The sequence below is a fragment of the Chlamydotis macqueenii genome, chromosome 4, assembly GCF_036417535.1.
Source record: "Chlamydotis macqueenii isolate bChlMac1 chromosome 4, bChlMac1.mat, whole genome shotgun sequence".
In the NCBI taxonomy this organism is placed as follows: Eukaryota; Metazoa; Chordata; class Aves; order Otidiformes; family Otididae; genus Chlamydotis; species Chlamydotis macqueenii.
The window spans coordinates 4,163,283-4,185,737 of NC_141559.1; the positions used below are offsets into that span (position 1 = coordinate 4,163,283).

The window sequence follows — 22,455 nt, forward strand, 5'->3', positions numbered from 1 at the left end:
CAGGAAGTCAGGTCAGGCTGCGGCACTTCCACGCAGCGCCAAGTAAACCTCAAACGTAAAGCCTGCCTCGACCTTTTGTTGAGGTATCGCCAGCACGTGGCTGTACCCAGAGCGGGCTGCGTTTTGGAAGAGCAACATTTGGCAGTACGAATTTCACCGTCGCTTCCTATTTTGATAGGGAGAACATAGAAATAAAAACTCTGGCAGTGCTGTGTTTGTAAAGGTCGTGCTCCACTTTCGTCAGAGCTTTCTGGCCCTCCAAACTGGGATACAGCTTCTAGGAATTCCTTACGTTGTCTCGCAGGGAAGACCTTGTTGTTAGAAATAATGTACTTTTATTTTTAGGAGAGGAAGGAAAAAAAAAAGCACTGGGGCAAAAACATCTCAAAGGAACAGCAGTGGCTAAAAATAGAGACATTATCATCGCTTTCATTATCAGCCGGGTCTACACGCACAAGAAGTACAACCGTAGGCGAGTTCGGGATGGGGTGTTTTCCCCTCCAGGTTAGCTGCACGCTGCCGGGGCAGCACGCTTGTGCGTCGCAGAGAGGGGATGGCACAGGTATGAATTTAATTGTAGCAAAACCCGTCGCTCAGACAAGGCCATCTAAAATTCTTATCAGCAGGCTGGCTCACGAGAAGTTGTAACTCCCCAAAGCAAACACTTAGCCTATTCAAACTTTCAAAAATGGCCCGATAAAGGTTACTCGTCTGAAGATTTCAGAAGGTCAGATAGAACTTGGGGGGGCCACAAAACACCAGAAAGCAACCGAGCCCTCTACCATATTTACCAAGAGTGCTTAAGTTTCAAAATCGTGCCCCAAACTGTCACAAAAACTCAGTGTTTAGGTGCATTACTGTATTTGGAAGCACCAGCTGCCAAGCTTGAAGTCCAGCTTTCACTGCAGGTGACATTCCTGCTATCTTCCTTGGACGGGACCGCTGCGAAACACGGGGGAAAAAGCGGCGAGACCCGCGCTTCCCCAAAAACACCCTCGCCTACCCGGGCCATCCACGGCGCCAGGCGAAGGTCCCATCACGGGACGCCGGCCAGCCCAGAGGGGATCGGGGCCAAGTGTCTGTGTTCGCCCCACGGCCGGGGTTCACCCCACGGCTGAAGTTTGCCCCACGGCCGGGGTTCGCCTCGCAGCTGGGGTTCACCCTCAGCCTGGCATCCCCAAAACCGACTCGAGGGGCGGCTGCCAAGGCCGCCGCGGCCCGGTCCCCAGAGATCCCCCACCGCCGGGACCCCCGCTCCCTCCTCACGCTCCCGGACCCTATTCCCCTCCGGGGAGACACCCGCAGCCCCTCCTCTCCTTCACACACGAACCCCCCCGCGTCCCTGAGGGCCAGGAGCCGGGGCTGCGAGGCGGCCCAGGCCGCGGAGGCCGCGCCCGGGTGCTGGCCCCGGTGCTGGCGGGGCGGCGGCGGCGGGGCCCGACATGGCGGCGCGGGGCCCTCTTCCCCCCCCCCCCCCCCCGCCCCGACTCCTCCACCGACTTCACCGCTCAGGCCCCGGCGCTCACCTGCATCCGGCGCGGCGGGACGGCGGGGCCGGCGGCGGCAGGGCGGCGGGGCGGCGGGGCGGCGGGCAGTAACGACATGCAGGCGGCGGCCCGCCCGGGGAGCGGGGAACGGGAGAGCCGCGGGGGCCGGGGCGGCGGCGGCGGCGGCGGCGGGGTGGAGCGGGCCGGGGCTCGGGCGGCGGAGACGGAAAGGCGGAGGCGGGCGAGGGGAGGCGGGAGGCGGGCGGTGCCGGGGCCGTCGAGGTTGTGGAGGAGCGGGGCGGGGGGGACTTCAGGCGCAGGCCGGGCCCTGTCACCGCCCGCAGCCGGTGTCAACACCTTCCCGGGGCGGGGAACGAGGAGGCGGTTGGCGTTTGGAGGGCTGCGGGCCTTGTGTTGGGTTTTGGGGGGTGAATTCTAAGGGGCCGCTTGCCCCCTCACCCCCAAAACGAGGAAGGCGAGGGGGTGAGTCAGGGGGCTGTTCGCCCCCCCGGGTTGGGAGAGGGGGAAAGGGAAATGGCCGCCAGTGAAGCTGGGGGGCCGCGGAGGCAAAACCTCCTCTTGGAGGGCGCAGGCGTCTGCTCTTCGGCGTCGGTCGCGTTTGCTTCTCTGCAGGCAGCAGCTCCTTTTCTGGGAAATCTTTTTTCAGCATCCAAATTTCAGTTGTGCGGACCCCTGCGAGAGGAGGGATGCTCTTCTGGGAAGGTGAAGCAAGGAAGAGCAGGTAAACGTCACTCCAGTGTTAAAGCCCATCTATTCTTTCCGACATGCCAAAATCTTTTTGATGGCCGTCTCCACGTTCGATGAGGAGGAACGCAGGCCTACCGTGAGGGAAAGATGGGTTGAAAAATAAAATAAATCAGCAGGCAAGGGCGGGGAAGGGATGCAGGTCTTTGCTGTGGGACAGCCCAGGTGGGAAAATGGTGCTGAAAAAAAACCAAAAAACCACCAGAGAGGAGTGGGGAAGGGTCCGAGGGAGCAGCATGCAGCCGAGGGGTGCGAGGTGGGATAAGAGCTGTTGTCAGATCAGGCCCAAGTGCTTTTTATTCGGATTTGCTTTCTCCTGCAGCTGCCTGGACTTGTGCTGGACAGAAAAAGCTCCATTATGCTCGGAGAGCGGGAAGCGCAGGGGGAGCCTCTGCGGTACAGGACGGGGTTTTGATAGGAAATGGGCTTCAGAGCGAGCGAGTAATCGGGAATGGGCGCACGTTAACCGTGAGCCTGCCTTTCCCTGCCAGGGCCAAAATCCATGATCCGCAGCAGCGACCTCGTGTCTGACAACTCGGAGGCTCGCAAGGGGGTTGAGGAGTCGTGGAGGACGACCGTAACGGATGCAGGTCGTTACCCGATCGCAAGCGCACATTAAACAGAGCCACGGGGTGAGTCTTGTATTACATCTGCCACCACTGCAGGAGACATACCTGCCCAATGCCCATCTGAAGAGAACCCCTTCCCCCAAACTCGCTCTGCCTCTGTGTTTTCAGTTAACACTTTTTCACTCCTCACCGAGAGTTTTTAACCGAGGAGGTTTTGTTTTTTTTTTGCCTCCTGTCACCCTCACATCTCCTCATCTCGATCCTTTTCTGGGACACTGCGCATATGGTTACATTGGACAAATGCGTGTCAGTTTTGTTACGACTCGTTTTACATATACACGTATGCCTGATTTAAAAATAACAATTCCAGTTCAAGACTCGGAGAATTCAGGTGAGATGGAAACATCCGCCAGCTGCCGGGCCTTCGCAGCGCCCGTGGTCCCCGTGGAGGCAAACATTGCTGTTTCTGCAGGAAGTTCGAATCATCTTGCACCACAGGAAAACACATAGTGTCATCACTAGTCAAGTATTTTACAAATATTAAAAAAAAAAAACCAACCTAGGCGGATCTTTTCCCAACCTATTTGCAAGGGAACAAGTGATGGCAGCCAGAAAATCGGTTTCTTGAACTACTTGGGACTCACAGCAAAAAATGTAAAGAGTGAGACAGCCCACGTTAATGCACACGGATGTTTCTGTCAGGCGGAAACACCCCAGTTTTGGAGGGAAGCGGCTCTGGCTGCCCGCGGCCCGCAGGAGCCGCCAGCCGCCATGTTGGGTCTCTCTGGGGCAGGCCTTGCCCACTCAACACCTTCTAGGGGGAGTCAGTTTTGTTCACGGGGCTGCAGGGACAACCCCGGGTTTGTGCCGAAGACGCCTTACAGGCCGGTTAAGAACCGGGACGGAGACTTTTAATGAGGCCGCGGAAATGCCGCCGTTACCCGGCAGCGCACACAAGCCGGGAAGGGGGACCCGCGCAGCCCCGGAACGGTGGGTGCCGGCAGCGGCGCCCGGGGGGACGGCGGTGAGGGGGACACCAGGCGGTGGTCCGGCCACCGCCGGAACTTTTCTTCGCCGCCGCGGGGGACGCTTTCGACGCTGCACCGCGGCGGCTCTGCAAGATGGCGGCGGCCGCGGGTCGCTGCCTTTGGAGAGGTGAAGGGGTTTTGCTGTTCATCTCCCCGCCGGCAAAGCGCGGGCCTTGGCTGCCGGCTATTCTCTGTCTCCAGCCGGCGCCTTTCCCCTTGGTCGCGGGGCAGGGGGCGACTCTGAGGGGCTGTGGGGCCTGGCGGGCGGCCGGCCCCCGGGGAGGTAAGGGAGGCCGGGGCGTTGATCTGAGGCGGTGTTTGCTTTTTTTTTTCTCTCGCAGTGCTGGCCCCGCGTCGCGGGTGGGTCTTCCCCGCGCTCGACCAGCGCCTCGCCGCCGCCCCCGCCTTGGTGAGCGCCGCGCCGGCCGCCCGGCCCTACGCTGCGGCAGCCAAGTGAGTGCGTCTCCTTCCACCCGAGGCGGCTCTCTTGGCCGTGGGTTGTCCCAAATGTCGAGGTGTCCTGGTGGTGGTGAGGGGAGTGTGCGGTAGTTTCGGTGTCTGCAGTGTTGCTCCAGCGGCCGAGCTGGCCGTGGTGGCTTTCTGTAAGCTGCTAGCTCCTACAGAAACAGCCTGGAGAGAGAGTATCTAAGCTGGACTTGTTTTTCTGTTACTTTTGTAATAATGAACGTAACAGTTATGGGGAAAGTATCAATTAAGTATTTTTTTCTTCTTGATTTGAGAGCCTTTGAAAATGGGTAGGAGAAAAAGGGTTGGGTCTGGTGTTTGTTAACCGCGTGCAAAGTGGTACAGAAAAGGGAGGAGAAACCTATTTTGAAAGGTAGGACTGCTGGCAACCACTATAAGAAAAAGCAGAAGAACCCTGCAGGTGTGGCTCTTTCTGATTACAAGGAAGGTGTGTGGGATTTGCTCGATTCAGAAGCAGCTCAGGCACAGTACCTGCTACCAGCCCGTGGAAAGGCAGGACCTGTGAAAGTTAGGTGTAATCTTAAACTGGTTTTGCTTTGCTACAGTAGGAAGTCATTAACTTGGTTCTGTGCCACACAAATGTGGCTGTGTTGTTTGAGAAGCTTAATTGCCTTCAGAGCCTTTGATTTCTGAATGGTTGATTTCTGCCTTGGCTATTTGAGAAAAGTAATTGGGCTGAATTTAGGGATGTGTTCATTTTTGTGCAGAACCTTCCTTATTAACTCGTTGTTACTTAATAAGTGACACGTGCCAGGTCCTACTTTCTTCTCTGTGAACACATGCCAGGCTAGTCCGTTGATGACCCAACAATATTTTTTGTTTGTCTTAGAACTGCAAAAAAAGGTTCCCAAAAGACCAAGCAGGAAGAAACAAAAAAGAAACAAGTACCTAGGAGGCGGCCGCTGATGAGCAAGCCGGTGGATGATGTTTACTTGACGTGGCTTTATGAGCGACCATCCTATGATGTGGAAGAGGCTGTGGGTATGCTGAAGAAATTTCAGGAGCTGGACTTCACTTACCCCAAACAGTTTGTCTATATTAACGTATTCCTAGATATGGTGCTGCAGAAGAAGGTAGGTTGGAAGCGTGTACAAATTTTGACGCTTTATTCTTTTTAACATGGGAAGGCTGTGATTTTAATGCACAGCAGATGTTCCTCTTGGTCTTCTCTGCTCCCTCTTGCAGCTCCTCTGATTAATAATGATCAGAATAACGTGTGCTTTTGCAGGAGGCTTTGTGCCTTTGTCTGTTATTAAACATCCCTCGTGCTCCTGAGGTGAAGGTAGCACCGTTGAGGATTTAGAAAACTGGCTGTTCTGTGACCAAATTCATGTTTGGACAGAGCTGATCACCCTAAGCTTTGAATCTGTTTGGGATTTCCACTTAAAGACGTCTTACCGGGATGTTCTGGGATGATTGTTATAAGGACAAGTGTGAAGACAAGCTTCTTCCCGCCTCTATCCTTCACCTTGTGTTGATTTATCTTTTTTAATAATAAATGTTCCTTCAAAGTATGCTGTCACTTCTCTGCCTGTGACTTTTTTTGATTCAAAAGTGTCTAGCCCAGTTTAGTCTTTCGCTAAAATGCCTTCTGCTTCCCCCATAACTGGGAAAGCATTCGGGCCACTTCAGAGTTGGTTTCTTTGCAGGTGTGACTAAAGATGCCTTTGGTGTACCGGGGGGGTCCCCTAGCGCTACAAAATGAGTTCATGCTTAAACTCCGTGCAATTGTGTAGCTTAATCCTAAGTCATTATTTCTTTTTTTTTGTTTGTTTTAATATTTTTCTGTCTTTACTTTTTAGAAAAAAGTGGATCCGTTTGCAAGCACTGTTCTTCTTCCGTATCGCTTTACGGATGAAACGAATAAGGTCTTGGTTTTCACAGAGGTGGGTAAGCCTGAATTACTTGCTTTATACGTTTTATGTGTCTAGCGTGCTCTTAGAACACAAATAGTTTCCATGCAAGTACTTTACCTTTTATTAAGAAGACTCTGCAAATGCTTTACAGGACTCTTAAGTCCTTCAGCAGTGTCGTAATGTATTAACAAGCATCTGACAGGATTTATTTCATCTTGATAGGTTTACGTACATGTGGATTATTCTGGCAGTGCGCTTAAGGAGTGCATTTCTGGAGTAAAACCTTTGTCACCTTTTAGTAGTATGGGTAGATGGTTTGGTGTAGCAGCCATGTCAGGCTCCGCTGTCTGAAGCCTCTGTAGGCAGTGCGGGTCGGAAGCGGGTGTTACGCACAGTAACTCGTGCTGGAACAGGATACCTCTGGGGGAGGAGGGGAAAGTAACTTATTCTCAAAAACCTGCAGCAGCTAAACAGCCCTTTGCCCCAAGCCCTTTGTCAGCTCTCCTAGGGGTTCTCTAACGCAAAATGGTGTGTAGAGCAGTGGTGGCATCTGTAGGAGATGAATTTCAGCCTCTGCTGCTGTCCTTCGCCAGTTACTTGTTCTAACAGAAGAGACATACCTGTATCTGTATGAGATTGTCCCAGAGAACTGTCACCGATTGAGCCGACTACCCTTGGGGCTTAATTTTGTAAAATTCTCTACCGAACAGAGTGCCGAGGTTCTTAGGTGCTGTATCTCATGACATTCTCTCTCTGCTCAAATTCATGTGGGATAGGAGATCCCCTGCCTTGTGAAGGTGTGTATGTGGAGAAAGGGTGAGTGGCTGAAACACCTGCTAGTGCTTTTGGATGGAAGCGTGGAGCTATTCAGCTTGTTTTTGTGAGGAGGAGTTGATTCTGCCTTCGTGAATATGAGCTTGTGCCAAAAGCTTGAGCTAGATTGAAAGTGAAACCTTGCAGGTGACGTTAACTTCTGAACGCTCTTTGAAGCCCAAGTTCGGAGGTTTAACAGCCTTATTTTATGCTGGGTTTGAGCAGCATGTTCTCTGCTGTTCTTTAAGCTTAGAGGAAGATGTTGGCTCCATCCAGTGGATGGTTCGTTGTAGTTTCCAGGTGGTGGAGATGGGACAGGAAGGGCTTTTGATTGAACTCCTCAGCAAATGGGATGGGCTTTTCTCCTTCTCCAGTAGAAGTTTAGAGCCTTGACTACTCCTTGTTATTGGGACTTGGACTGAAGTGGAGTTGCTGCTCCTATATTAAAACACCAACATTAAATGGTTTTGATTTTTGTTTGCCTTAAACCATTCTTTCCCTCTTGACCTGTAAATAGCTTGTTTTTATACCCAGTTGTCCAAGATAAATCACCTATACAGTGCTGCTGACAGAGACCAATTGGTAGTAGAAATGTTACTACTTTTTTTTTCTTTTTTTCTCTCAACAGAATGAGCAAGAAGCTGAAATAGCTCGAGAGAATGGAGCTGCTGTTGTGGGAGGAATTGAATTAATCAAATGGGTATTTATTTTATTTTTTTTTTAAGAGCTATTTGTATATCTTAACTTAAACAGTGACTGGGTCGAGGGGGAGCAAGAAACCTCATGTCCAGTAAACTCTAGCTTGAAGTTAGAAGCCAATATGAAGAGTGAGAGATGAGTTTCGGTGCTTGCACGTGCTTGTAGGTCCATTTGCATACCGAGGTCATTTATTGTATTCCTAAACATGTTTCATTTTTTTCCCTTGCAGATTTTGGAAGATGAAATCCAAGTGGATTTCTATGTAGCTGTTCCTGAAATAATGCCTAAGCTAATACTGTTAAGGAACAAACTAAGACGAAAATACCCAAGCACAAAAAGAAGTAAGAAGCAATTTTGTCTTGTGAATCTCAAGTACTGAGCAAGATTGGACTGTAGAGGTGATGCTGAAAGTTTTTTGATGAGGGTGCATGATTACATTGAGTATTAGACTGTATGTGACTGAACAACTTGTTTTGTCTTGGGTAAGAGTAGTTTTAGGAATCTAGAACTGTGCTTTTCTCCTACTGCAGGCAAATGTGGGATTAGAATTACCTACTAGTTGCCATTATGCTTGTTAGTCCTGATGAACCGTAATAGTACTGTTAAGTTAACCAGGAAAACAGAAACAACTTCAAAAAACGCTATTCACTGAGATAGTTGTGTTGTCAAACTGTTGTGCAGTTGTTTGGATCCCAGCTTCCTGACTGCTACTGCTCCTTCTGCCTCTTTGCTGCTACTCAAAAACGGGGTTATTTATGCTTTTCCTTAGCACAGCCTCCTCCTGTGGTTTGGTTTTTTTTTTTTTTTTTCTCCATCTTAGATTCCCTGGGCCATGATATTCCCAAAATGGTGCAACTCTTCAGAGAAGGTCTGGAGTATGTGGTACAAGATGAGCGTGTAATCAAGACAAGAATAGCAAGAGTAAGTTGTGTATGGAATTCTTAAGTTTTCTATACTGAGCAAACAGCTTAGGCCCTTAATGTGTTTTCCCTCAATTTTTAAAATTTGTTTTCTCTGCTCCAGACTGTGGGGTTTTTTTGTTACAGTTCTGTGTTGTCTATTTGTACTCATGCCTGATTTTTAGTTTTCCTTTAACTGATACTGGTAGAGAAAGGAAGCGTGCAAGATGCCTAACCCCTGAAGCATCGTCTGGTAATGTTTGGAGATAAGCAAGTTTATTGATTCTGCTCTGAGTTATGCACGTGAATTTCAAGGGCTTGCTCTTCTATACGATACTCAAAACCTGAAGTTCTTGGAACTGTTCTGGTAAAGTGTGAAACGCCCCAAATCCATGGATCAGTCTGCAAATTGAACTTATTGTAAAGTTTCTTCTTGAGTAGTAAAGAAAAAAAAATCAGGTTTTTAACAAAGATGGGTGAAGAACTCTGATGTCTTGACAGTATTCAGTGCAGTTGCAGTTGGTTCTGTTGAGTGTAGTGTCCTGCAGCTGTGGCTAGAGTTGCTAACGTTAAAACCGCGTCCTGTTACTGATGGAAGGTGTCGGTGTTACAGATGACCTTAGGTTCTGTGTCTGGGCAGCTCAGCCCGGCAGTTTCAGGGCATTCCAGAAGATTTGGTGCAGCCAGAGATGTCACTGTACAAGTAAATGATAGGTTCTCGTGGATGAACTCTAAGTCTTGGATCAGAAACAGTACGATGAGGGTTTACTTACAGACAGAGTTCATACGTGCCAAGTTAACGTCTGCCGCGTGGCTGAGGTGACTCTTAACGCTGCTCGCACCCCGTGACATGCTCTGTCACACTTCTGTATTGAAATGTGTGCAGAAGGATGACTTGGTGCTTACAGGCTGTGTAAAATGTCTCCACCCTTTCTAGCTACTATCATTTACCTGACCTACTTTTCCTACTGTTTGCGCAGCGGCGCTGGAAGGAAATCGAGTGCGGGCAAGGCTCTGGGAGGCTGAGAGCGCCTTGAGTGGTTATGTATATCTGCTCACCACTAAATCAAGAGCTTTTTAAATGTAAATCTTGTCAGGGAGAAAATAATAATTTATGAATTACACAGAAGCACAAAGATCTACTGCTGTATTCCAAACAGTAACATAGATATTTCTGGGAGTCTGCCAAGCCGGCGTTTCTCAAAGAGATGTTTTCCCTTCAGTGCTGCTGTCTCGCGTTGCCTGTTAGTTCGATGACGGCCGGTGACTTGATGTGATGGCGTGCTCCCACGTAAGTCAGCAGCCCCAGTGGTGTTTTCTCAGCAGTATTTGAGATGTCTTTGAAAAGCCCAGAAGTTGGCAGCAGTTAAGTTTAATTAGTAGATCTGAAGTTGTGAAACTGAGAATGTAAAATGTTATTTTAAGCCGTGGAGTTTAAAGCAGAAGGGGGAGACATGAGGACACTCAGGATATCTCCTTCAGAATCAAGCTGTCTGCAGAGGGCAGCTTAAAATTGGCTTTTTGAGGATTTTGGCGTAAGTCTTGAGTCCAGACAGGGTGCTCTTATTCGTTGCAAAATTTTCTTTTTCCAAGTTGGAGTTGTCTTAAGAAAAATCAGAGTCCAAATGAGACACTAGGGAGGAATTTCTGGTGTATCTTCCTATCTGTGCAGACAGCTGCTTGCAAAATAGTTTTTCTACGGAGAAGAGTAAGGCGATTTCAGGAGGTGAGACTTCAAAGTTTGTTCAGAAGGATGTATTTTTCTATGAGGGGGCATGTTTGCAGGAGTACTGTTTTATCCATGAGGTCAGAAGTATCGAGAGATGAGTACTGAGCCAGAGATCTCTCAGACTCGGTACACAGAACATGCAGGGGCATGGAAATGAGAGTCGAGGCAGGAAGCAGAAATGCCAGTTTGCACTAAAAGGAGCATCTGACTGAAGGCCCGAAGTGTTAGTGTCCCTTGAAGAAGGAAAAAAACCAGCCAAGAGTAATGGATCCTTACCTTCTGAACTTCTTAAAGGAGGGGTGAAAAAGTCCCACCGTTGAGGAAGAGGAGGTTGGTTGTGCTCTTGAACTTGAGTGGCTGGACTGCTGGGTTCCTTTCTCTGCGTAACTACTTTATCCCATGTGATGCGCACACTCCATGCTGCTTTTGCCGTGAAGAATTACTTTGCCGTATCTAGTTGTGGGTTTCCTTACTGGCTGTTTTCTGGGTTTATTTTCCTGCCCTCTGGTTCTTAAAAGCATTGAATTAGATAGTTAGATAGTCTTGTTTTGCGGAGTGTCCATCATTTTGTGTTAATCATTTCTCATCTTCTGCCAAGTGTTTCTGCCCTGCCATCACTGCCATTCCCTACTTGTGTGTTATGTTCAAGACTTAAAGATCTTTAAGTCTCGCTGCAATCGATGTGAACAGAGTAGCCTGCACAGCCTTGAAAAATCAGGTCCAAAGTACTTGTGTCAATTTGGCGAAGGTTTGAATTAAACTAAATAGCGAAGTGCTGATACGCAGTGACTGTGTATACACAAGGATGTACTGTGGAATACTTAACTGGGAAGCTGGAATATTTCTTTGGATGTGGAAGCTGTTTTGAAATATTTGTAACCCTCTGAGCACTACCTGTCTTCATTATGGAGCTGTCAGCATCTCAAGTAAGCTCTGGTACGTGATCTCTTGGGTGATGTTATCTAACCGAATGAAAGTCACTCTTTCCTGTTTTTCTGTCTTAACAAACACAGAATATTAACTCATGTCTTTGTATTTTGAGATGGGTCTTGTCTCATAATGTGTTGTACTTGTGAATCCTTATAAGAAGTTGTAACTTGTTTAGAGCAGCTTGCGAATTCTGTATCCTACGAATGCTTCTAGACTGTTGCAGATGATGAATGCCGAGCAGGTCACTGAAATTGTACAGTTGGAGGTTTGCTTAAGACCAGAACTCAGCGTAAGGTTTGGAAGCAAACGCTATTTGAACCTCCAGTTGAATTATAGTTTCTAATTAGTTATTACCAATGAATTGTTTTGTTGAAATGGTTCTGAGTATTCCTTTAATTCGGTGCAGCATAGTGAGTCTGTCAGCGAAGTGGAATGCTCAGCATTAACGAACAGATTTATACATCTGTTAATTTATGACTGATTAAGCACATTGCAATCAGCCTAACAGTGATGAAGACAAATGCATTCTGGCCTCTGTAACAGAGGAACTTCATTTGGACTGTAAGTCTGCCAGAAGAGCAGAGATTAATGGACCAGATCTGGGCGGAGAGTAGTCAGGTATAACAGTATTTCTATTGCAAAGTAATGCATACGTTTACAGATGAGTGAGATATTAATAAAATCTGCTCATCCTACTTTGGGAGGTGACAGAGACGAAGAGGAGACTCCAGAGATCCCTGTACGCTCCCCTGGAACTGAGTTAATTCTGTGAGAATAGATACTATTCTTTCCTTAATTCCATAGCTGAAACCTCTAGAAAAAGAACTTGGTTTTTCATCCGGATAAAGGTATGGGGATGATGTGAGTGAGACCAGATAGCAAATGAAATAAAACACAGCAAGGCATTAGAGCAGCTGAACAGTAAGTATGAGAAATACGTGTTAAGCTCTCCAGGAGCTGAGAGGTAGGTCAGTCCTGCTGTCATGCGAGGGTGTTCAGGTTGGCGTGTCTCTTGATCATGAGTTGCGCGTTCTTGAAGCGAGTCCACATGAGATGAATACGGTCATGGTTTACGGTGATGGGTATACAAGGGAAGACGGAGACATTAATTTGTTGGCCAGAGTGTTTGTTCACTTCCAAGTATCTGTGATTGGTCCGGTGAGAATTACGAAGGTGTTGGAAGCGAGGTGTGCTGGAGTGCTCCTTTAGATGAGGGCATTGGGCAGAAGGAGGAGCCATCAATCCACCTTTTTTGTTGAGAGGTCAAAAATGTCATGGATGGGAACCTGGGTGTGTGTAAAAAAAACCAAAACAAACAAAAAAAAACCCCAAAAAAAAAAAACCCCAAAAAACATACAGAAATTGTATATGTTCCAGAGCTCAATGCTTCCATGTACTTTATGTAAAAAGTAGAAATCCTATGTACTATGTTAAAATGGGAAGGAAAAGGGAAAGAAATTTAATAATTTTTAAAGTATTTATTTGGTTCTGTTAAATTTCTTAATGCCTTCGATTTTAGATGCTTGTGTGTTTTCAGCTGATCTGTTTTGTGGTCTTTGACAGCTACTTCTTGAAGCTTCTTTACTCAAATACTTTATTTTAATACAATTTTTGCGAAAACACTCGTGCATATATTGTTTTTTTAAGACTTGTTAGTACTTTTAGGCTACATGTTGCTACAGAATTTAATGTTCTGAGTAGAAATAAGGAGAATAATGATGAGCATATAACTATGTATAAAATAATTTTTCCTTTGGGTCATTTGGATAAGACTGTTAATGGGATTTGTAACTCCTTAACGGGAAACACAGAGAAACAAAATCTATCCAGACATACAATAAATATATACCCAGTGCTTTCAGATTTATTAATCTAGGCTTGAACATCACCATGGCTAACTATGCATTATCGTTTTTCAGCTGGATATGCCTACTGAGCAGATAGTTGCCAATCTGAAAACAGTTATCCACGATATCTGCACATTCAAGCCATCGTCGTACGGTAAGCAGCTGTTTTTCTGATGTGGTAATTGAAGTCACAGAAAACCAAATTCAGAACTAAGTGTTCTTTACTGGTTTGTCATTACACAGCCTGGCTGTTTTGTCTGCCTTGGGACAGGAGGAGGGAGCTGTGAAGCAGCTCAGTAAATCCAGACCTAAGGACTTGACAGCCTGTAAGGGCGTGAACAGCATCTGCTGTTCCTGGTGTGAACTCTGATTGCGCTGCGGCACTACATGAGCGTGTGTGTGAGGAAAGGAGGTGATGTACAAAACTAAGTTTGCAGGCTTGGTGCTTAAATAGGTTAAAGCCTTACGAGATGTGGAGGTCGTCAGCACCTGCGTGTGTTGGTTTTAGCCTGCTGATGTGACCTGTTGTGCCTCGATGCAAAGAATCTGAACGCGGAGTCCACCTGCAGGTGCCTTAGTTAAAACCTCTGCTTCAGTTAACATCTAGTATGGTTAGCTACCCTGTTAGAAGGTATACCACTGTATTCTATTTTATTTTTTTTTTCTATTACCAAGATAGCTTTAAAACTTCTCCTCCTCCAAGGGAAAAGCTGTTAATTTTTTTTTAATTCCTTAGCAAAAGAGTCAGGTTACAAAGGACTAAAGATGTGAATTCCTGTGGGTTCTGCTCGCTGTCGTGAGCAAAGAATGTGAACGATTAGTACGTGATCCGCTCTTTAGTGTAATGAGGTAAACTTCAAACAAATGTCATTTGCTTAGCTGGAGTGGAAATGATGATTTATGAATATAATTTTGTGCAAGAATAGTCTTGTTAAAGCTAAGGAAACAAGTTTTAATAATAATATTGGTTTAACGTCTGCAAAAAGAATCATCTTGCATCTCTTTCAGTGATGCTGTTAGTAGTAACTACTGTACAGAGGACAGACCACGAAAAGCCAAGTACACCTGCCTTTAGAAGCATTTTAGCCCAACTAATAAGTAGAAGGGGTTGGTTGACTTGAAATACAAGTAAATAGAAGCAGAAAGTGGTGGTATTTTTGTCCTTAATGAGTTTATATGTGAACTACACCAACCTAGTTCAGTAAGGGCAAGCTCTTCTTGTCTTAGTAGCAGTTTTACTGATTTAGTAGTGTCAAGCTTGATCCTTATGGTGGGTCTCTTACTGGCTTGATTAAAAATATTTGCTGTTTACAGGAGGCAAACTTGACGGTTAATGTATCTTTACAACCGTGGAGTCTAGATATGCTTGCTAACTCTCAGTCACGTAGACCAGCTAGTTGTAGATTGCTGTTATTTTTTTTCCTTTCAGACTTTCCGTCTTTTTGTGCAGCTATGCATTACCACTAAACAGCGTTCCTCTGAGAGTCACTTGATCTAATGCAAGACTGAAAATACCGCCAGGCAGATGTTCTCAGAGTACAATGTAGATAAATTTAATCTTCCATTAAAAAATCTGACTGGTTTTGTAGTTCCCTCAGCATTTTGTGGTACGATGCTGAATTAGAAATGGTTTCTTTTGTGCTCTTAGTCATGTGTGAATATTTGGGTGATCAATGAACTTCCCACCCGTATTTGGCCAACCAAGACACCTTCCCAAAGTGAGTTCACCAGTATTTAATTTTTTGGAGGAGTGTGTGTGTGTGGAGCTCAACTTGTATGGTCTAACGCCCAGGGGCACCGGTGATGTCAACTGCTGGTGAGGTACTGAAAGAATAAGGTAGCCATCAATTTACCACCTTGGGTGGCACCGGAGTGAGTTGCGTTTTGAGCCCGATCTGCCAGGGTGGATGTTAAACTCTCTGTGCTGAAGGGATGTGTTCACATGTATAGCTCTGATCCTGGTCATGTGCTTGACATGGTGTGGATTAATACTGAGATGAATCAGCCTGGAGACATGAGAAGTGCTACAATGACAGAACTGGTGGTTTTCTTTGTTTTCTAGGTCCTTTTGTGCAGAAGTTGGTTATTAGGTCTTCAACCAGTGAAGGCTTGCTATTGAACCTTGATGGACTTCTACCTCAGGTGGAGAAAGTAGAAGAAGAAGAAAAAGAAAAAAATGCAGAAGATGATGAAGAAAAACATGTCCAAGAACCTGTTACTACGTGATGTCTTTCCTTGCAGATCTGATGATCAAGCTTGGAAGGCAAACTGGCGTATTTTGAATCATACTTTATGAAAAGAAAAAATAAATCTACCTTGTGAATTTCACTTGTAAATTCTGTGAAACAAGAAACATTGTCACAGACAGGAGTCTTGTCAAAACCCAAGACATTTTCCATTCCTTTTGCTGGTAGCTGAAAGATGCTTGTTTTGTGTGTTGGTTTTTTTTTTCTTTGCACATAATAGTTCTTACTTTAATAAAAGTATTTCTGTAACTTTTGAAGTATTGCCATCCAGTTCCCACAGTTGCAGCTGAAAGGTGAGCGTGTTATATCCGTGATGCTGGGCTGCTTACTCTGTTGAAATTGCAGAATGTTCAGTGGTTTTCCTTGGCTTGACCCGGTCCCCCACAGAGCAACTAATGCAGTAACTTGTGGAAAGCTGCTGTATAACTTTCCAATGAGGAAGCTGGTTTTTATTTACCATTCAATTTTTCTGCCAAGTCAGAGACGGTGTTCCTTCTGAGATGGTGGGAGTAACATCTGTGTGATGCTTGTGATATCTCACTTTATTTTCCCTTAATCTGCGTACGTAGGTGCTGGATGGGTGTACAGAGGATTACTGCTCTGCTGCTTTGAGCCTCTGAGTGCAGGTTAGTCTTTGTGACAGATTGGAATGGGTGAAGTTTTTCTAAGGAAAACCAGGATGTGTTCTGTGGGAGGAGTGATCATGCACCTTAACTTTCAAATAATGTTATTTCATCTGTCTCTAACTGATACAATGCCTCTCAGAGTATCTAATCAGTTAGTGGTTGGTTTGCGCTATCCTGGAAAAAATTATGCTTAAGAAGTTTTGGGATGAAACCTGCTTACCTAGTTTTCCTGCAGTGTAGTTCTTGAAATATAAAATGGAGACCAGCATAAATATCCATGCACCTTTTGCATGCATGCTGTTAAAGGTGTGTTTAGCTTTGCTGCAGTTTCTTTCCCGTTTTTTTTTCCACGTTGTTTCCAGCAGGTGGCATTCTTGTTCCCTTCTGTAGAGGTGTTAGTTAACAATTTCACAGGGGTTTTTTTGACTTTGTTGCTAAACGTCCATTAGTAAAACTGCACCCTAAAATATAAGATTGTTCCAAAAACCACTGGCTACTTAAATAAGGGGTGAGCTTATGTGTGGTTTGTGTTTAGGACCTTAAAAAATTCCTGTTGTTGGAGGCAGGGCTCATGTTCAAAGACATGACCCATATCTGTCTGCGTAGAAATTCTTGTACCTCCTGCCTGAAGCATTAGGCTGCTCTCAGTCAGGGTGCTTGACAGATTACTGTGAGGCCACACTGCTTTATTTTTTATTATGGTGGATGTTTAGCTTACAGTTTGATCAGAATTTTTCTTTTTTTTTATACTATGGACTGTTCATCTGTCTGATAAAAACAAGAAAATTGTATCTCTTGCTTCTCAAAGTTAAGAGCTGATGTGACTGGCAAAAATATTGGGAAATGCCTTCAGTGATGTTAACTGCCCTAAACATTCCATTTGGTCCAAATCTTCTCACATCAGGAATTGGTGATGAGGAGGCTGATAACAGTAGTTATTTTTAAGTATCTTTAGGATGGATAATGTCTTCCCTCCTTCCTCAGTTCTGCAGAAGTTAAAGTTATAGAGTAAAGCTTTTTTAGCTTTGTACTACTTAGGTCTATTAATTTCTAGTCTGGAGCACCAGGCAAGTTTCAGAAGGTAGGTGAGAGTAGATAATCAAGAGGAAACTCTTGTTAAGTGCTTTGAATTTGTGACATTATTTTTTTTCCTCCTCCATGCTGTGCCTCCTAAGCTCCTCATTTACAATATGTTTAGCTTCGTTAGCTCAAGTACAGCAACCTCTGCAAGTACATCACTTGTGCTGTAACCTTTTTCTACTTGTAGTTTGTGCTGAGGATGCAGGCTTGCGTAAACGGAAAAGGTCAAGCAATGGGAAGCGTGCTTCGCTTTTAAGACCTGGCTCTTAACTTAGGTGGATCACAAGCGGTTGATTAACACTGCATTTTAGCAAAAGGTAGGATATTGTTTTAGAGGAATGTTGTTTCACCCTGTAAATAACATTTTGTGCCTGTATGTAAGCAAAGAGTGATTTTTTTATTACTAATGAATTACATATACAAGGAATATGATGAGATATTATGATGCTTATGTGCTGTTTGCGACCCAGAAGGAATGATGAGAGGCTAAGTTACCTGTTGGTGTAGAAAAACAAGGCTTGTTATTTAATATGCGTAGGTTTCTTGCTCTCTTTTCTGTTGGCTTATTTCAAAGACCTTATTGTGGAAAAAGGTAGACCTGTCCTGTTGGAGATGAGTGGCTTTTAAAAAAGTGGTGCTTAAGCATAAACGTACAGGTGAATTTAAATCGTAAGCTGACAGACTGCTGAGTGTACTTTCAAAGACTGAAAGTGTGAAATAACAAATGTTCCTGCAGAGATCTATACTTTGAAAATTTGAACACTGTGGGAGTACTGTAAATCTGAACCTCTAGAAGTCAGATGAACAAAACAAGTAGCTTATGAACTTCAAGTTTTCAGCTGCTTTTGATGGGTGTAATCCTGCAGTTCTGAATGCATGTTACCATGCTACTAATTGATAAAGCAATAGTGCTCCTGGTGTGTGTAATAGTGACTTAGTGGTATAGAAGCTGATGAGTATATTGGGATTTTTATGCTGAAACGCTTGATTTGCACGCAGGGGAGATGAAAGGGAGGAAGACAACATGAGATTATTCCCCTCCAATAAGCTTAGTCTCAAAACATGCAGAGTGGGAATTGTTGTACTTGTGCTTCTTGTGCCAATATGCCTTAGAAACCAGTTTAATTGTTACAGTAAGCATAACTAAAATGGCATTGCTGACTTCTAGAAATTAATCCTAATGTACTCATTGCAAGCATGAGGTTGAAATCCTTGAGTGGTTTCTGATGAGGTAGAGCAGTGTATAAATAGGTTCTCTGTCCTGAATGTTATGTTCTTGTGAGTACTGTATAATAAGAGGCACCCTTTTTACGAGAGCTTCGGTTACTGAGTGCTTAATACTCCTTTGGTAGGTAAATAGAGCACATATCTTCTAGCAGAGGCAAAATGGCAGTATCCCAGGACCCCAGATACGTGGTGAAGTGAGAAAGGATGTGCTACAAGGCTTTAACCAGTCCACGCTAGCTGCTTTCGTGAGGTGTTACCTGCAGTAAGTGGAAACTTATTTCACCTAAGTTACTCCATAGTGAAAGGTACCCTAGGCAAACACTGCACGTACTTGGGCATGAGAGTGCACGCTCTTGGTTCCGGCAGAGCAGCTGATGAGTTACTAAATGTTGTCGCCTGTTAACAAACCACGTGCTGTGCACACTTGGCCCTCAGCAGGAAGGGGGAGATGTCTGGGAGGGTGGCTGGAAGGTCAAGACCGTCTTCCCCTATACCACAAAAGTGAAGAAGGCCGATCGGTGTGCCCCAGTTCTCTCCCAAAGGGCTTTGTATTTTTCAGTGCATTTACCCTTCGTTCTCTGCTGCCTAACTTTTAGCAGCACAATCCAAGCTGTGCTGTGTTTGGTTGGCAGCTTCATTTCAGCTGAAAATATTTCTCAGGGAAGTATAGTGTTACGGCACTTGAGGTCACAGCTTCTTTGCCTCTAGAAGTGTTTTCTTACTGATGGTGAGAAAGCAGGAGTTGATATACAGGGCTTGGAATCCCTGCGATTTATGAGTCCTGAAAAAGTTCACTGACGTTCCTTGTGGAAAAAAGGAGTGCTGCAATACATTTAGTAACGCAGATGATGTATGATTGCTTTTAAAATTGTCTTATGTGAAACTGTTAGTTTAAGTAAGGAGAAGCAGGCAATGAACTTGTTTTCATAGTTAGTGCGTACAGAAACATTTGCCCAAAGAAGGAAGAAATTGTCACAGAGGCATACATGCAGCTGTGGGGAGTTAAGAGTTTAGACTGATACTCACCCTAAACCTGGACTTGTACGGGAATGAGTTGCACTTCAAAAACCTTTGAATTTGTATAGGTTAAACTGAGTTCATGGGGCTTTTGCTGTAAATTATGGCATGGTGGTAAAGTTAGAAGAGCAGGACAGGGATGCTACGAATGCCATGTTCAAAACTGATGTAAGGAAGGCTAGCCCGGGGGTTTTCCAGGGTGCTGGCAGTTGGAATTAGCACTAGTCCCACAGTTGCTGTTCTGCTGTACTGCAGCTGAGTGTAGTCTTAGAAATGTGAAGTCAGATCAGCCTTGTATACCTCCTGAATTCAACTTGTCAGGTGTAGACACTGATTTTAATTTTCCCAGGGACAGAGCCACCAAGTTCAGCTTTGTGTCTGCCTCTGCTCTGGAACTTAAGCTGCTCTAAGATGTCAGGCTGAGCACTTCATTTGAAGCAGACAAAACTGCTTGGAAAGACCTGGGCTGAGCACAAAGCTCATCCAGACAATGTCACTGATAAAATTTGTTTAAAAATCTAATTGTGCCTTCAACAGGTAAGATGTTTCTAAATTCTGAGACAGGCATTATGAGTTACTACTTCCATGTTCTGCAATACCATTGCTATTGTCAGCCTCCAGGCTTGGGGTGAAGCGAATACCGTAGCCTAAGTTCTGTCTGTGTAGTAAAACTTGTTTTGACTTAAACAGGATGGAGGAAGAAACCAAAGCTGTTAAGACTGAATAAAAATGCTGCCAGGGATAAACATTGTTATTGTACAGGTAGTAATTTCTGTCAGTACCTGGGCTTGCAGGTGACTAGAGGCTTCATCCCACAACTGCATGAAGGGGGAGTTGTCGGAGTGAATTCCTGATGGTTGTACCTTGCTGGGCTAGCGTTCAGTGCACGTGCAAGTAGCTTAAATGTTGGGGGAAAAGCTATGTTGTTCAGATGGAAAGCTACTTTGGGAGGAGAATAGTGTCCTTACTTCCCATCACTGTTTTTGGAAATTAAGCTTTTTATTCCACCATGAGGATACGCAGCATGGAAATCAGTCCGTCAGGGATCTGTATCAGCATCCTACTGAGACAAGGAGACTTCATGGGAGATTTGATTTGGGTACACTCATTGACTTCTGAGGTTCTGTACTGCCTTCCATCAGTGGCCTTCAATACAAGCTGCTTGGTTTTAGGGTTACCTTTACCCCTGGTGGGCAGTGTTCTACCATTTAGCAAAGGCAAGGCCTCATTTGTGAAGGTTTTGTGAACAGAGATCAGGTTTCCTGCTAAAACTGCCTGTGAAAAATGTGAAAGTAATCCAAAGAGTATTTAATTTCTTGGCATCAGATCCTATTAAGTTAAACATCAAGTTCTTTAGCTCCAAGAGTACTTGGTAATCCAGTCTTCCCAAATTGCCAGGTACTGGGAGATGCTGGGTTAAGATAAACTGCAACTGCACGTGGTGACTATGCAGTGCCGTTTCGTTTTGGTCACTGGCAGAGCTAGACAGGTGTATGTCAGGGGCTGCAGCACTGGGAAGCTTTGGGGTGATCTTCAGTGGGGTAGCAGATCTTTCACAAGCCTGTGTGATGTTCCAGTTGCCATTTTTATATTGGAAACCTGTTACTTGTATTTATTTGCAATTGGAGTTGTAAAGGTCTTTTTTAAAGTCAGAAACACTTGAGGGACTGTTCTTTCAGCCTAAAGAAGGCTTAAAAAGAAACCCAAACCCTGAAGTGTAAATGTTTTCAGTGAAAAGGGTGGTGATTAAAAATACCCTGTTTTTTCCTGAAAGCTTCATCTTGCCAGCAGGAGGAGTCCTGTGATTACACTGCTAGCAGCGTGGACTACAAGGAGAAGTGACTGGGGCGAGAATGAAAGAGAAGTAAGGCAAAGCTTTTTTTCTTTAAGGTAAAGAAAAAATAAAGCTTTATTTCAGGGTCTTGGAGCCATTGTGAGAATGGGTCCTGTCACCAGGCTTTCCTAAGCACACCTGCTTTCAGCTCCCAATGTTTCTTGGGGATAAGGGGTGAATTTTGGGGACTGGGACAGTGAAATGTAAGGACATCATCCTAGCTGAAGCTAAGTCTACACATGAGCCATGTAGCATCAAGACGTTTACTATTTCCGACGTTTCTGGAAATGCCTGCTGGCTTTACTACCAACATACTGCCTGGTGTCCTTTGTACATTGACTGCAGCTCTGCTGGGAAGGTGTGCTTCAAGAGTGTGGCCACTCATGCTTCCCCAAAACTGAAGACCAGGTCTGTGTGTGCTGTGTAGCACCCGTACGTGCACATCGGCATTGCCTGTACCAAACTGAAATGCGGACATGCCTGCACAGGGAAGTGAAGTGATCTTCTGCTGGGCGCTCGGTTTGCAGAAGGGTCGTTCTTCTGCTTCACAGGGACTTTCTGACAGGATTGTGAGTAGATGAGAAGGCAGTGAAAGCTAGAGTTCTTCATATTTCAAGAAAACTAGTTTGGATACTTTTTTTTTTTTTTCCCCCAAATCTTTAAGAGCATCCATTCTCAATGGGAAGTGGCTTGAAAGAGATGCATTTTTTAATGGGCTAATCTCCCTGTCTTTTAAAAATGCTTTATTAACAAAATCTGTACTACTGTATGTAGTGTATAGAAGTGGCGTCTTATTCCTTGCCTGTTTGCAGAGACATTGGGGAAGGATTGAATTTCCGTTGTTTCAGTAATCATTTGTGGTCTTGGACATGATGTTGAAGGGCTGGAATGTCTACTTGATGTACAGCTTCCAGACTCTGAAATGCAAACTCTTCTTAAAGTGTGTCAGAGTGTCAGCCTTCAAATTACCATTTCCTTTCCAAAAGCCTTTGTAAAAAAGGTGTTGTAAAGGCGACCTAGCGAGTTGGAGAACTTGAAACTAAAATCAAGGACAGGCTTTGTATCCTAGTATGTGTGTATGGAGGTACAGACATTTTGGTATTTTTAAAGTATATTTTAATGTTTCTGAGGGAGATGGACCAAGTGGGGAGAAGGTCAAATTAATAATAATTATTAATAAAAAAACTAAATAATAAAAATTAATCATCTTGGAGGAGTAACTGTAAGGGCATCATGTTAAAAACACATCTGTCACTTCCAAATGCATGTATTGGTAAATAAAGCAGTTCTGCTTACCTCTGACAGAAGACTGACTGT

The 22,455-nt window shown here is 45.1% G+C and overlaps 2 protein-coding genes across 3 annotated transcripts in view; one reads left to right on the plus strand and one right to left on the minus strand.

Annotated features, from left to right (window-relative positions):
- The window catches only part of CNOT6L (CCR4-NOT transcription complex subunit 6 like), a 32,464-nt gene extending 30,754 nt beyond the window's left edge, over positions 1-1,710 (minus strand). The window contains exon 1 of the mRNA XM_086746094.1: positions 1,527-1,710. The gene's annotated coding sequence lies outside the window, so the exon portion shown is untranslated. The remainder of the gene's footprint in view (positions 1-1,526) is intronic.
- Positions 1,711-3,905: 2,195 nt separating this feature from the next.
- MRPL1 (mitochondrial ribosomal protein L1) lies at positions 3,906-15,436 on the plus strand. 2 transcript variants are annotated; one of them, XM_086747223.1, is made up of 10 exons: positions 3,906-3,976; positions 4,191-4,302; positions 5,165-5,408; positions 6,138-6,221; positions 7,633-7,704; positions 7,933-8,044; positions 8,524-8,624; positions 13,181-13,262; positions 13,352-13,434; positions 15,171-15,292. In XM_086747223.1, exons 1-9 carry the CDS (start codon positions 3,943-3,945, stop codon positions 13,393-13,395), a joined length of 885 nt encoding a protein of 294 aa, XP_086603349.1. In that variant the 5' UTR covers positions 3,906-3,942; the 3' UTR covers positions 13,396-13,434; positions 15,171-15,292. The 2 variants fall into 2 exon arrangements, with proteins under 2 accessions (XP_086603349.1, XP_086603347.1); XM_086747221.1 differs by lacking the exon at positions 13,352-13,434 and having other exon boundaries at positions 15,171-15,436.
- Positions 15,437-22,455: the final 7,019 nt, after the last annotated feature.